This window comes from Ruditapes philippinarum, unplaced genomic scaffold (assembly GCF_026571515.1).
Source record: "Ruditapes philippinarum isolate M1 unplaced genomic scaffold, ASM2657151v2 ctg608_1_1_1_1, whole genome shotgun sequence".
NCBI classification, from domain to species: Eukaryota; Metazoa; Mollusca; class Bivalvia; order Venerida; family Veneridae; genus Ruditapes; species Ruditapes philippinarum.
Genome location: NW_026859254.1, coordinates 200,715 through 215,546, shown reverse-complemented (window position 1 = coordinate 215,546; position 14,832 = coordinate 200,715). Strand labels below are relative to the sequence as shown.

Sequence of the window (14,832 nt, the reverse complement as noted above, 5' to 3'; positions counted from 1 at the left end):
AATTTGGATTCTTTCATGTGAGGAAGCTTTCCAGCTTGTCTCCGGAACTCAGGTGCCCATTAGTGCCTGAATCAATGCAAGAGGAGGCACCTGAGGTCTTCATCCACCAGTAAAGCTGGAAAGTAACTATATGACGTTTAAATAATAAATAGTTTATAATAATAATAATGGTGATGATGATGATGATAATTATCATCTTCATCATTATAAAGGTCAAAAAACAATATTATAAACCTTGAGTTTTTGATCAAACACTATAACCATGCAGAGTTTAAGAATTGATTTAGTTTACATTTTGTCTTTATGAAAACTATATAATTTTTGCAACACGGGGCTCGTTGGTTTAAGCCTTTCTTGGGTAGTGACCATGTTTCGTCACATGACGTCAGCTGTGGTAATATTCATGGGAAAAAAAACTTGAAAGTAGATTTACAGAGTTCCAAACTTATATCACAAAAAGCTAAATGAAGAATGTTTAAACTTAAACAAAATAGGAGATAATACGGGCAAGTCAAATTTTATGTAACTAAAATCAGCCGTGTATTCTGATAACGGGACAAACGCAAATTTTCGGCTTCAGAGCACTAGTAATTGTCGAGTTGTTCCGATTAAAAACGGTGCTTGAAATACCGAATGACACCTTAAAAACGAAAAATGTAAATAAGAATGAACGAATATTTTTATCTGACTTTCCCGTCCTTAGGCTTTGCCTACATTCATATAATTATTTATCTAATAATAGTTAAACTCTCTCATTTGTTCCAGATTCTCGAGCGACATCGACACGTTAGACAATAAATTACCGGAATCTTACCGTGTGTGGATCAACATGCTCTTGACGACGGTGTCGGCCATTGTTGTCATGGTGATAAGCACACCAATCTTCATCCTCGTTATTGTACCAACTGTTGTCATCTTGGTTGCCATTATTGTAAGTAATTTTACCGTTTTAGTGCACGTGATTGATCACGTGATTATTTGCTTATTGAGCATGTGCAAGCCGCCATATTGATATTTTCTAAAAAAAAAAAAAGGTTCCAAAGTTAAATTTATTTTTTTTAATCTATAAGGGACTTATGTTTACTTGTAAATTTCTATTGTGTTTTTTTTGTTTTGTTTTTCTTTTGTTCTGCAAGAATTCATGCGGCGTACTCTCTTAAAAGTCTTTGATGTATAAAGTAATCTAAAAAAAATTGCGTGAACATATTTGGATCTCATGCCTAGTAGTTTAAGTGTCTGACACTTAAACTCAAGAACTGTGGGCTCGAACCCTATTCGGATCGTCACCATGTTTCTCTCTTGCACACCAGTACAGTTTATTGCCAGGAAGCGGTCTCCGTCTCGGTATTTCACACCAGTACTGTCTATTACCAGCAAGCGGGCTCCGGGGGTCGCAGGTGATATATAAAAGTTGCATGGCATGTTGCGCAATTGACCTTAAATAAATAAATAAACAAGTCACACACTAGACATTTTAAAACGTTAACTTTATACATGACACCATATCATCATTTAATTTATCTTCTTTATCTAGTACTTTTATCTGCCGACGACGCGCAAGATGCGCCGGATAGAGGCTGTCACGAGATCACCCATCTACAACTACTTCAGCGAAACCCTGACTGGAGCGGCTGTTATCAGGTAGATTATGTTCACCTTCTTTGGCATCCTAGGAGCATCAATATGTTCTCCTAGGAGCGTCAATATGTTCACTTTCTTTGAAATCCTAGCAGGATTGCTACTGTATGCATCATGTTCACTTTTTTGCTTGGCAACGCTTTTCAGTTTTAGGTCATTTTTCATAAATAGAAAAATTACTCTCAATTTACGGAGTGAGCGAACGATCTAAAATTTTGCATTCAAGTTATAGGTCTTGACCTACATGAAGTCAAACATTGATCTCGTAAAATTATTCCCAGTCACATCATGTCAAAAAATCTCAGTGGAGTCCCTTTAAAGTTTACGAAAGGGAGTAGATTCTACTAATGGTCCCGCTATGCCTGAAATAATACATTGTATGATGGGTTTTAAGTCCCACAGGCAGTATTAAGGTCATGTGGTGACTTTAAAACTAATGGATTAAAACCTCAGATACCCTTTATGCATTATTTAAGGCACTATCGGGTACTGGAATAGAACTACCGGCGTTCCAATAGCTAGCTAGATAGCTTCTTTACATATTTGTCCAAAGAGCAAGGAGAGATTTGAACGCTTTAAGGGAACAAGTTTTTCGAAGACAGTGACCTTAACCTCATCTCCTTATAGTCCCTTATTACGGCTGTTAGACAGTATAAACCCAAGATAGATTTTTTTATATCACGGTAATTGTGCGACAGTCTGCTATTTTGATTATTCAGCGTTTTTTACTGTCAACTTAGATGAACCGTCATGTTTAACGCACCATTTAGCCAGTAGTCAGGAGTCAAAGGTTCTCTAGAAAGTGCAATATTTTTTATTGGAATTGTTCGCATAGCGCTCCGGTCAATTTGAAATCACAACCGCTGTATAACTTCATTAATAATTTATATTGTAATTGTTCGCATGGCGATCCGGTCAATTTGGAATCATAACCGGTGTTTAATACATTATGAATACTTAAACAATCGTTAATAACGAGGCATTAACGTTCAAACCTTGATAAGCTGATCATTTTTTAATTGCCTGCTATGTCATATATTGATAAACTGCCCTTTATTACATGTTTGTCTATTGCACACAGAATTCGGGAGCATCTTCATAAGCCCTGCAAGATTGCACACGCGAGCGCGCGTGCAGAAATTGTATATTAAGTAGATCGTTAAACATAAAAAAGTGATAAAAAGAAAACGCTGACGACTTAGACAGAATCGTTACGTTGAACAATATTTCTGGCGTGTGAAGCAATAATACTTTTTGGTGAATGATAAATGATATTTGATGAAATGTTTCGCAATGTCTCTGGTCATTATGAAATAGTCAGGACATAAATTGTTACAGAAAGTATGAATTAGTCAATTCATTATTCAGTTTATTTCTATTATGTAGGAAGCTATTAGCTTACAGTTGCGCTCTCGAGTGCTGAAATCTAAGGCTGTTATTCACATTTTTGCTTTTATTTTCATAAATATTTTTTAAAAAAATCAAGTTTTTCCTCTATGGACGGGATTTATCTTCATCGAGTGGTATGAATAATTAATATGATGTTTTCGAACCACATGATGAAAATCAATCGCATACTTATAAAAAAAAACAACAACTTTTTTTGGTTATTTTATAATTTTACGATTCGCAAGACTCCCCTTCAATTTTGTGTAATGAATGAGGTAAGAAGAAAGTACTCTGACAGGACACAAGTGAAAATACGGAAAATATGCTTCACTGCAGCGAAACAAAAATTCTACAGTGAAAATATGAAAAATACGTTTCACTGCAATGAAAAAAAATTTTGACAGTTAAAATACTGAAAATAAAATTATGCATTTTATTTCAACAGTATTTCTCCATATTCTTTTTATAAGTGTATTATATACATGCTTACTGATAAAGAAGTATATCTTCAGCACTAAAGGTATAGTTTTTAAGCACAATGAATGAAAGGCGTGTAATTAATTAAAAGTTGCAAGTATTGAATGATCTAAATTAATTACTTGCCCTGAAGATAAAATTCATCAAAATGTGTTCAAACTTTATGAAGATTTTTAAGCAATTCTATAAAGATTTAAGGTGCAAAATTTCTGCAAATTAGAAAAACTATGTGCTGAGTTATTGTAAGAAAACTAATAAGCAGAATCGTTCCTTCTTAAGATAGATTAAACATAATTTTAATTACATTCAAATAGTAATTTTAGAGCATGCTAGTGTTCTGAAGACAGTAGCACTAAATTTAACTGTTAATTTATTTGTAGTAAAAATTCGTAAAATTTAAAGAAATTAGTATTTTGACTTCCATACAAAATGCTAAATCACTATACGTTTATAACTGTACTCATTGCCAAAAAAAAGCAACAGAGGAAACAATGGGTCCAGTAATAAGATACCTTTAGAAGCAATAAAAAAAACACCAAAAATAAAAAAAGTTTTTGGAGCATACTGGACCTTTCAGATTTACATTTGTTTAATTTCATTAGATCTTTTATTTATTTATTTATTTATTTATTTATTTATTTATTTATTTTTATCTCGCCTTTATTAAGATGTCATGAGCTTGCACAAAGATTGCAATAATTTTGCACTTTTTAGTAAAATTTCTTGATAAATATAGGTAAGCAAGACCTATGTAATACATTGGATGCATTTAGTTGTTTTCAAAGACAAAAGAATCAATTATGTATACTCCAACAATTGTAGCCTTGGTCTCAAATGATTTTATCACCTATTTTTGATTAAATTATCATTAATAACATGCAACTTAGTAAATATACAAATAAGTAAAACAATAGAAGTGGGTGGACTGGACACCCCTGCCGTACTCCTAAAAAAGAGATTGATTCCGTGGTGATATTAACGATCAACCAGTGACGCTTTAGCTGTTACACGAAGATTGTTTTATATGACGTGAGTTGCGTTTTTTACACGGTGAACATCTTTAGTGTCGAACGAGCACTCGTTAATACCTCGTTGATTGAAATTGTCTGGGTCATGTTATTTTCTCACATGCACAATTTGGCAATTGTTTTAATAAGGCATATGTAAAGATTTCAAGCCTACGCGCAAAGACAACGTCAATGAAATGTAAATTTGCGAGTTTATGTCATTGTTGTCGCATACTTTATTTCATATTTATTTCTTAAGCGATTCGATTTATTAGACTTAGATTTGTTGTTTTATGCTTTTCGCTTTGTACAACTGTTTCAAAGATCTTTATTACGTTCCTGTACACATTTTCTTCATTTAATGCATGTTTAACTTGTGCAAATACGACCCATTAGAAAATATTTACTGGCAGAGGAAGACCATAGACGTCCTCTGTGCATTATTTCAGACGCAGACGGGCGCCTCAGTAAAATAAGCTGAGAGGATAGCTCTCTCACGTGAAATAATGCAAAGATAATAACTCTTTTATAATATCATAAATTGAAAATTACTTTCTGAATGATGATGATCGATGATGCAGAATTAGACATACCAAATTTTGAAATTATCTTCAAGCAACAACAAAAAAACAACAAAAAACAAACAAACAAAAAAAACAATAATCAAACAAAATATTTACTAGATTTTCTTTCTGTAACTTCATATTTATCTACTAATCTTAAAAAATGCTTTGTAGATAATCATCTAATTTTTGACATATCTTAACCAGTTGCTGATCTGTCGTTTTGATCAGTCTTAAGTGGTGGGTTCAAAACTTTTGAGTTTGAATAAAATAATAATTTGAAAGCAGACTCCAGATAATAACAATATTAAGTAACTGTTTAATTGTTAAATTGACTTCCATTGTTTGCATTTGTAATATTTTTCTTTAATTTCTTAAAATCAAAATTAATCAATTGTGTTTTTTTTAACATATCCGGGACTAACATATGTGCAAAATTTTAGATGTAAATCCGGTTTTTTTTACTATTATTTATTGTGCAAAATATTTTTTTTAAAGCAGCAAAAATTGTGAACGTTATTAGAAAGTAAAATATTTTATGCAAACAAAGAAAGTAATATACATATTGAAAATGGCACTTACAAATCACAAAAATAACCAATAACAGGTCAGATTTGTGATAATAGCCACGTGGTAGAAATGTAGTTATAAATGATGCAGTCTGTTATTAATTGCGTATAACATGTAAATTATTTCTTGAATGGTTATTTTTTTTTAATTTTCTTAAACCTTAGTGTATCTCTTACAAAATTGATTTTCTTGAAATATATTGGCTCATCTGGAGACATTCAGCTTTTCAACACTTTAAGCTAAACTTTTGGGCAATTGCAACAGTACACTATAAGCGCTCAATGGAAAAAAAAAATCTTTTTAATGTAAACAATTCTCATTTTGGATATGTAATAAATAGAATGTTATATTCTGTACCATATGAACATGGTGAATCAATAAATGCAGTGTTGAATCTACAGTCATTCAATAAAGTCTATATTTGAGCCGCGTTACGACAAAACCAACATAGTTCGAGTGCGACCAGCATGGATCCAGACCAGCCTGCGCATCCGCGCAGTCCGATCAGGATCCATGCTGTTCGCTATCAGTTTCTCTACTTGTAATAGAGTTGGTAAGCGAACAGCGTTGATCCTGATCAGACTGCGCGGATGCGCAGGCTGGTCTGGATCCATGCTGGTCGCAAACGCACTATGTTGGTTTTGTAGTGACGCGGCTCATTTTATTTACGATATTTACGATTTTTTTCAGGGCTTTCAAATGCAGTAACCGATTTACTCAGGAGTTTTTCCGTCGTAACGACGAAAATTCTACCTACTATTTTGCTGCAAATACTGGAGCAAGGTATGCATACTTTTTATATGTGGGGGTCATTGATTCCAGTACTTTATTGTGCTGATGCCTGAATATTAATAAATCAGCAGCTTGATGACATGGGACTTTGTTGAACTTTTAAATCTTTCATGAAGAGATTCAAACCGAGTTTATGATTTTTATTTGCTTGTTTGTGATTTATTTTTTTTCCTTGAACTACAATGATATCCCCTTTTAAAAAAGTAATGATTATCTCAAAACATAGTCATTAGGTAAGAATCCTTATTATTTTTGGTATATCTTTGGTCTGCCCTAAGCCAATCAAAATGGAGAATTTAATATCACATGATAACAAAATGGACGGCAAAAGACGTAAAATGTGGGTGCCTACGGGGCACGCCATCGATTATATTTTTCCCGGGTTACCGATATATAGAATTGAAATATTTTCTTCATGTTCGAAGTTAGAAACCCGTATGTAGGTTCCTATGGGATAAACAATATACGGACTATTTTCCTTAACAGTGTAAACATAACTGTATATCTTTTTTCATGAAGGAGTCTATTTAACGAATCAATATTTTTCGAATATCCAACTAAATAAGCTATTTCTAACATTTTTGGAAATGCTTATAGTTGTGTTTTACAAATACAGATGGATTGCTGTGCGTATCGAGTTCCTGGGCAACATCATCCTCCTGGCGGCCATTATGATCGCAATAACCTCAGATACCCTAACGGAGGCCAGCTCGGTCTGTCGGTTACTTACGCTGTCCAGGTAAAATACCTTTTCCTCTTTAACTCTAGCCTGCGGGCTATAACTGAAATATACCAGTCATGGACAGACGACACCTGTGCTTTCTGATCATGGTCTGCCTTGTTCGCTATTTACACTAAACATATGTGAAAATTGTTCATGTAATGATGAATTGTTTTGTCAAGATTCAAAGGTATTATGGGTCGTCTGGGGGCTGCGTTTTTTGAACGATGCCCTTCCTTTTTGATCTTGTTTTTTCATATTTCGTCTTGGTAAGGGTTAGTTAAAGGGTCTGCTAGTCATTTACGCTATCCATGTAAAAATAACAACACCCTTCAGTTAAGACTATAGTTTTTAAATAATGCATTCTAGATTGATGGAGTTAGAAGCTATAAGCGTATATATATAGACGCGCATTCAAATCCATTCCCAAAACCAACCACTACAAAGCAATGAGTGTAAAGTTTCTTACTCTTGCCTCTGCGGGGAACAGAAAGATTCACATTATACTATCGTCTATTCTTAAACTAAAATATGCATTGTAAGCATTGTCTTTTAAGTAATCATGGAAGAGGGTGGATAAGCGGACAGGGGGTGGGGTAGGATTGGGCGGACAGGGGAAGGTGCGAATAGTGGAAGAGGGTGTTTAGGGCGGGCAGGGGGTGGATAGGGCAAACAGGGACTGGATAGGGCGAACAGGGTGAGGGGTGGATGAGGGTGGAAATGGATAGTGCGAAAGGGGGTGGAATAAAATAAAAATTGATAATTATATACATGTATACAGATTTCTAAATGACAATTACTTCATCCTTTCTTCGCTACTTGTAAAACATAAGAAGACCTGAACTTTTGTTATATAGAATGTCATCATATCACATTGTCTTAGTAATGGCATTAATAGTTGATTTATAGGTACGGGATGACCCTCGTGTACTGTATCAGTATATAAAATGCATATGGTAATCACCCTGTAGATACATAACATATGTTGTGCTGACCGTACTTTTACCTGTATATATGTTAATAAAATGAAACTGTTCATGGTAAGGTGAATATAAGGATTAAATTAGGTCTTTAAGTCTATTTTTGTTATATGCAAGCCGGCCAAATGTACGCGGCTTTACAATAAAAGCGATACTAGATGCTTCTTGTTGAAGTCACTGAAAATGTGAAAAAGTAAAAATATGTTCTCAACAAGTCGGCACATAAAAGTGATACAAGATATAAGCGGCTGCTTTTTTGAAGTCATTTTTTCGAGATGTGAAAAATCAAGTCAATAAATACAAAGTCGGCATATAAATTGATATTCTTGAATTTTATCTTAAAGGACCATTATGATCCAGAAACGCTTGTATGTTCATTGCTAAAGGGCTGTTTATTTTTGGTGTCTTCTCAAAGCTTCCAAAGCTGAACTAATTTTAATTTGTGATGGTTGTGCAGGGGCAGTGAAAGAGTCCTCACGCACGCCTCACACTGTCCATATATTCTTACACAGCTCTTACACAGCCCATACACAGTCCTCGCGTAATATTCATGTGGCGTTGAAATCACCAAAAAACTATAACTTACTAAATATAATCAGATTTGAGCCGCGCCATGACAAAACCATCATAGCGCGTTTGCGTTCGCTATCAGTTTCTCTACTTGTAATAGTGTTTGTAAGGGGACATCATTGATCCTGATCAGACTGCGCGGATGCTGGTCTGGATCCATGCTGGTCGCGAACGCACTATGTTGACTTTGTCATGGCGCGGCTCATTTATCTATATTGATGCTAATTTCATCTCGCAATTAAGCAAAAGCAATCATTCTTTATACCGGATATTCATTTTTGTGGTAATCATGGCGTATATTATAAAAATTACAGATAACGTTTTCGTTAAACACCGTTGTATGGAGTGTTACAGAGATGGAAATGAACATAGTCTCGGCTGAGAGAGTGCACGAGTTCTCCGATCTTCCTTCAGAGGTAATTTGATTGATCCGCATACCTTTGCCATCTAGATACTCATGGCATGTTCTGAGAAAGAAAATAACCCTACAACTGAAATTGAAATACCGTATTGTATTCATTTTTTTGTAATTCTAAACTTTATCATCAATCACTCGGTAAATATTATTGCTTGACTTCAGGCCGAGTGGAAGGAAGACAAAGTTCCGCCGAGAAAAGACTGGCCGGCCACAGGAAGTATAAGTTACAAGAAGTACTGCACGCGGTATAGAGCGGGTCTGGAACTCGTGCTGCGAGGGATTACATTTAATATACGACACGGAGAAAAGGTTAGTTTTACATTGAAGAACGTAATAAAGTTATGGATGAAGGTATTAAGGGAAGGGGAAGTGGGTGCTTGTGTAATTATGTTTTTCAAATAATTAATTAACGTTTTGAATAACGACGGACGAATGAATGAATGAATGAATGAATGAATGAACGAACGAACGAATGAATGAATTATGGCTACTTTAAATTAGTATGTAGCTACTTTAAAGTTCAATTGAGGATAAAAAGACTATAAACATGAAATTTGAAATTTTTCATAGCTCAAGTGTAACACTTGGAAAAATATGTAAACGATAAAAAAGAAATAAATCAAAATTAAATTGAATATATATACTTATGCGAATTAGCCAATTTTTGTTTAAGCGTTGCAACGCTTTTCATTTTGGGTCATTTTACACAATAAAAATAAATATAGAATATACTGGAAAGAAAACAGGGTCAGGGAATGAGCTGAAAAATATTATTACGGAATCTTATTGCACCAGTTAGTAATTTAGGTATGTTTATGAACATTACAGTCCGAAAATATTTTTTAAAAACTACATATATCCATAAAGAAAAATAACCAAAAAAAAAGAAAAGTATTACGTAAAAACATTGTATGTCATTAAAGCAGCCATTAGTTTTCCTTAAGGTTTTATATGTTATTTTTAGATCAATCGTTTCATATAGTTGTCAAATCAAAAGAACCTTTTTTAGAAACGAACGTCACTGACACTTTACAAATAGCTCTCAAGACATTGTTTTAAAGAAGACTCAACAGTGATATGATGTACTTTTCCAAGATAAAATTCCTGAAATACTTAGTTTGAAACAACACAGAACTGTTTTCCGACAACAACAAAAAAAAACCTGAAGGCCGCTTTAAAATCTTTCTTTTTACAGTATTTAAAAAGCACGGTACAACTACTCCTAAACTTTAAACACGTTAATGAAATATCAAAACTATGTCGTCTGTATGGACTGTTGCGATACTATTAATATATAGATATGACACAGATGTTCAGTAGAAGTTTTAATGTCCATTATGTCGGCAAGATAAAAAGATCCGGAAAAAGTTGTTACGATTTTATCGGAGGGCTTACTATATATAACATTTTATATGAACTCTTTTTCGGGCTAGCCAGATTTTATTGGGTTACCATGTCACTGTAAACAATACGTCTTGACACAAACTTAATTAAAGGGGACATTTTTAGCTCGCCTGTTCCGACGAAAAAATTGAGCTGTTGTGATCGCTGTATCGTCGTCGTCGTCGTTGTAGTGCATATACTTTAGTGCAGACCATTTTTCAAATATTTTAAATGGTATTACATGTAACAAAAAACTTGGAATACTTGCTTATCATGACAAGTGATTTTTCCCTATAGTTTGCAGATGAATAAAGGCTCTTTCCATTAGCACAAAATAGTATATTTTTCCTTGAAAATGTTACATCTTCCCCTAAAATACCCCATACAAACTCTTCACAAGAATCATGATTCAACAGCAGCTGACTTATATCAGCTAGTTGATAAATTTAATTGACTGAAAAACAGAAGGATGTCCCTACGGATAGCGTCTGCTGTGTATACCGTGCATATTAAATTGAATATTTTTTTTATGAAATGTGTGAGTATATTCTATTCTCAGTTTTTGAAAATTGATTTCCTCTTTTCTTATTTATCATGTTATATTGTCCCCTCCAAGTCACAGATTGTTTTGAAAATTGCAAAAATATCACTGATGGAAAGGTCCAGTTGTTAGACAAGGGAAAACTTCTGAAAGCAATATTTTGGAGTAATGACCCCTTTTACTTAACTTAAGAGAAGCGATGGTCTAATGGTTAATGTGTCTGCCTCTCAACCCATGGATAATGGGTTCGAGCCCTAAGTAGCAAGAAGTTGTTAAGATTTACCTATGTTCCTTCCGGTCTTTCCTGTACAACTCGTTTGTACGTGTTAATAACTTGATAAGTCTGAGTTTTTTTTATTATTCAGATTGGTGTTGTTGGTAGAACAGGCGCTGGTAAATCTTCCCTAGCACTGAGTTTATTTCGTATTATCGAGGCAAGCTCTGGCTCAATCCTGATCGATGGCACGGAGATTGCGGACCTTGGGCTTCACACCCTTCGCAGGAACATCACAATTCTTCCTCAAGTAATTATATGACCTCTCTTATTTTACCATAATTTCAGATAAACACGGAATCGTTGAAAGAACTGAATAACAATAATATTTTAAAGATTTATTAACAATTGGTATACAAATCTATGATGCTTACGTTGATGATGATGATTTTAAGATTAATTATGGTGATGATTTTGAGATGATGATGATGATGAAAATGCTAATGATGATGATGATAAGATATGCATACCTTATTCAATGGATTATTCCATTTCAGGATCCCGTTTTGTTTTCTGGAACGCTGAAATTTAACGTTGACCCCCTGAACGCGTTCTCTGATGACGAGATTTGGCGGGCCCTGGAATGTGCACATCTAAAATCATTTGCAATGAAACAGCCAGAGGGTTTGTTGTATGACTGTGGGGAAGCCGGTCAGAATTTTAGGTACGAGTCTTCTAATTGCTTTTTTGTTGTTGTTTTTTTGGTATTTTTTTTCTTTCGGTTAACATAACATTATTGGACTGTCAAACATGTGTAACTTGCAACTCTTTTTAGTGTAAATATTATTTATTTAGTAATCTAGAATGTGAAGCAATCGAGTTGTTTTGGTTTTTTTTTAATCACTCAAATAAGTTCGCGTTCTCGAACTAACCGGTACTGGTTAGTAACCTCTCTTAAGAAGCAATCTCTCGGTAACAATATCTTTGATATTCTCAAAGAGGCTGTTTTATAGCGGTTGGTCTGTACTACCTGCGTCAGAGAACTTTATTACAGAAGAAAGCTCCATGCCTACGTCAATTAAATTATAAGTTTCTAGAAGTATTTAATTGTATTGTTTTTGTCCTTGCTTTGCTTTTCTTGTTGTTCTTGCTTTGTTGTTGTTGTTGTTGTAGTTGTTAATGGTGGTTGTGGTGTTTTTCACAAGAATAATCCTTATATTACAGTGTGGGTCAGAGACAGTTGGTGTGTCTAGCCCGGACGTTACTTAACAAGACTAACATACTAGTACTGGACGAGGCGACAGCTGCCGTGGATTTTGAGACCGACAATTTGATCCAGCAGACGATAAAGTCACAGTTCACTGATTGCACGATTTTCACGATCGCTCATAGACTTAACACGATCATGGATTACGACAGGTAAGCACTTTTTTAGACTTTTAGGATGTTTTACCTTAACACCGCTAGAACTTTTACAAATTGATGTTTTTACTATAACACCGCTTAAGATTTTATTTCCCTAAAACTTACGTCTTTGTACATTAGCAATGGTCATGACCTACCGAAATTTTATTGCCTGCGTTGACTTTATACATGAATTAAGTTAACATTGTTGATTTTGTGTTTCAATAATTGAGCAAGTTTTCAACATAAGGTTATTGACCTTTTTGTGGTATTAAACGTCACAAGAACTTGCTCGTGAATTGTTTGTCTGAATCATCGGCATTTTTTCTTGTTTTGAAAGTCGCATGCATTTAAATTCAACAATTTATCAAAATTTTATTATCGCCGCCGAAAAGGCGGCGGGGGATATAGAAATAGTCTCCGTCCGTCCGTCCTTCCGTCCGACATTTTTGTCCGGAGCATGTCTCAAAAAGTATTTGAGGTATCAACTTGAAACTTTATAGGTGGATAGACCTCATTGAAAAAGGGTGCAGTGCACAAGAATGATAACTCTACCCTGCATAATTTTTGAGCTATTGCCCTTTGTTATTTTTCAAAATTAATTTTTGTCCAGAGCATAACCCAAAAAGCCTTTGAGATATCAACATGAAACTTCAGGTGCATAGATCTCACTCAGGAGGTGTGCAGTGCACAAGAATGATAACTCTACCTTTCATAATTTTTAGTTATTGCCCTTTGTTATTTTTCATACTTAATTTTTCACCTGAGTGGAGCATAACTCAAAAGAGTTTGAGATGTCAACATGAAATGTCATAGGTGGATAGATCTTATTGAGGAGGAATGCTGTGCACAAGAATGATAACTATTCCCTATACAATTTTGGAGTTATTGCCCTTACTTATTTTTCATACTATTTTGTCCTGAGCTTATCTCAAAAAGTATTTGAGGTATCAACTTAAAACTTCATAGGTGGATGGATCTCATTGAAAAGGAGTGCAGTGCATAAAAATGATAACTCTACCTTTCTTAATTTTTTTTGGTTCTTGCCCTTCGTTATTTTTCATACTTTATTTTTCACCTGAGTGGAGCATAACTCAAAAGTGTTTGAGATGTCAACATGAAATGTCATAGGTGGTTAGATCTTATTGAGGAGGAATGCTGTGCACAAAAATGATAACTATTCCCTATACAATTTTTGAGTTATTGCCCTTTGTTATTTTTCATACTATTTTGTCCTGAGCTTATCTCAAAAAGTATTTGAGGTATCAACTTGAAACTTCATAGGTGGATAGATTTTATTGAGGAGGAATGCATACCCTGCATTATTTTTCAGTTATTGTCCTTTGTTATTTTCAGCCATCAGTATTCACATAGGTTTCAAATCTGTAATCACTTCAGCCATCAGTTTTCATTACCAAAAGACCTCTTAAAATTGAATTTTTCTGCTCTACTACATATACATTCTTCAAGTGAGCAAACACTTTCGGCGGGGGATGGCCATGTTGACATAGCTCTTGTTTATACAAAGAAATTAAAACAATAATGATACATGTATGTTGTCAGGTAGTTCTTATCCCAAAGTCAAAACGCGCACCCATAGAAATCATGAAATGAAATGAAAGACAATATGATTGTGCTTTTTGTTTGTATGTTTAAACCCTAAAATACATAATTTACTTACCAAAAATATTATTTTCTCAACAGAGTTATGGTCCTTGACAAAGGACTGATTAAAGAATTCGCATCACCTAGAGAACTCCTAAACGACAAAGAAGGTATATTTCACTCGATGGCAAAAGACGCACAGCTCGTGAAAACATGATAGAATACGAGTGGATAAAAAATCAGTTGCTCTACAGTGATTTGGAAGAGTTACAAATCAAAATATTAATAATTTGAACATACAGTCAACCTGTGTAAAGACCACTACGGAAAAACAGATCTCAATGTAAATTAAGACCGAACTTCGACAAACCTTCTTTGATTAAATAGAACACGATAACTTCCAAATAAAGACCACTTGTCAATAAAGGCCGTGTTTGGTCTCTCATTTGGATAGCCTTTGTTCTCAGGTTTGACTTACCTAGACAGTTAGTTCGCGTTTAATGTTTCAACAGCACATTGACGCTAATCCTCAAAGCTTAAAGTACACTTGCACTTGAAAA

At 34.4% G+C, this 14,832-nt stretch overlaps 1 protein-coding gene across 1 annotated transcript in view; it reads left to right on the top strand.

Moving 5' to 3' along the window:
* LOC132755841 (multidrug resistance-associated protein 1-like) overlaps positions 1–14,559 on the top strand; it is a 39,106-nt gene extending 24,547 nt beyond the window's left edge. The window contains 11 exon segments of the mRNA XM_060746771.1: positions 766–931; positions 1,535–1,641; positions 6,335–6,427; positions 7,053–7,132; positions 7,135–7,175; positions 9,022–9,123; positions 9,288–9,434; positions 11,415–11,573; positions 11,821–11,987; positions 12,488–12,682; positions 14,372–14,559. Of these exon segments, the coding sequence (XP_060602754.1) occupies positions 766–931; positions 1,535–1,641; positions 6,335–6,427; positions 7,053–7,132; positions 7,135–7,175; positions 9,022–9,123; positions 9,288–9,434; positions 11,415–11,573; positions 11,821–11,987; positions 12,488–12,682; positions 14,372–14,489 (1,375 nt within the window). The 3' untranslated portion in view covers positions 14,490–14,559.
* The last annotated feature ends 273 nt before the right edge of the window (positions 14,560–14,832 follow it).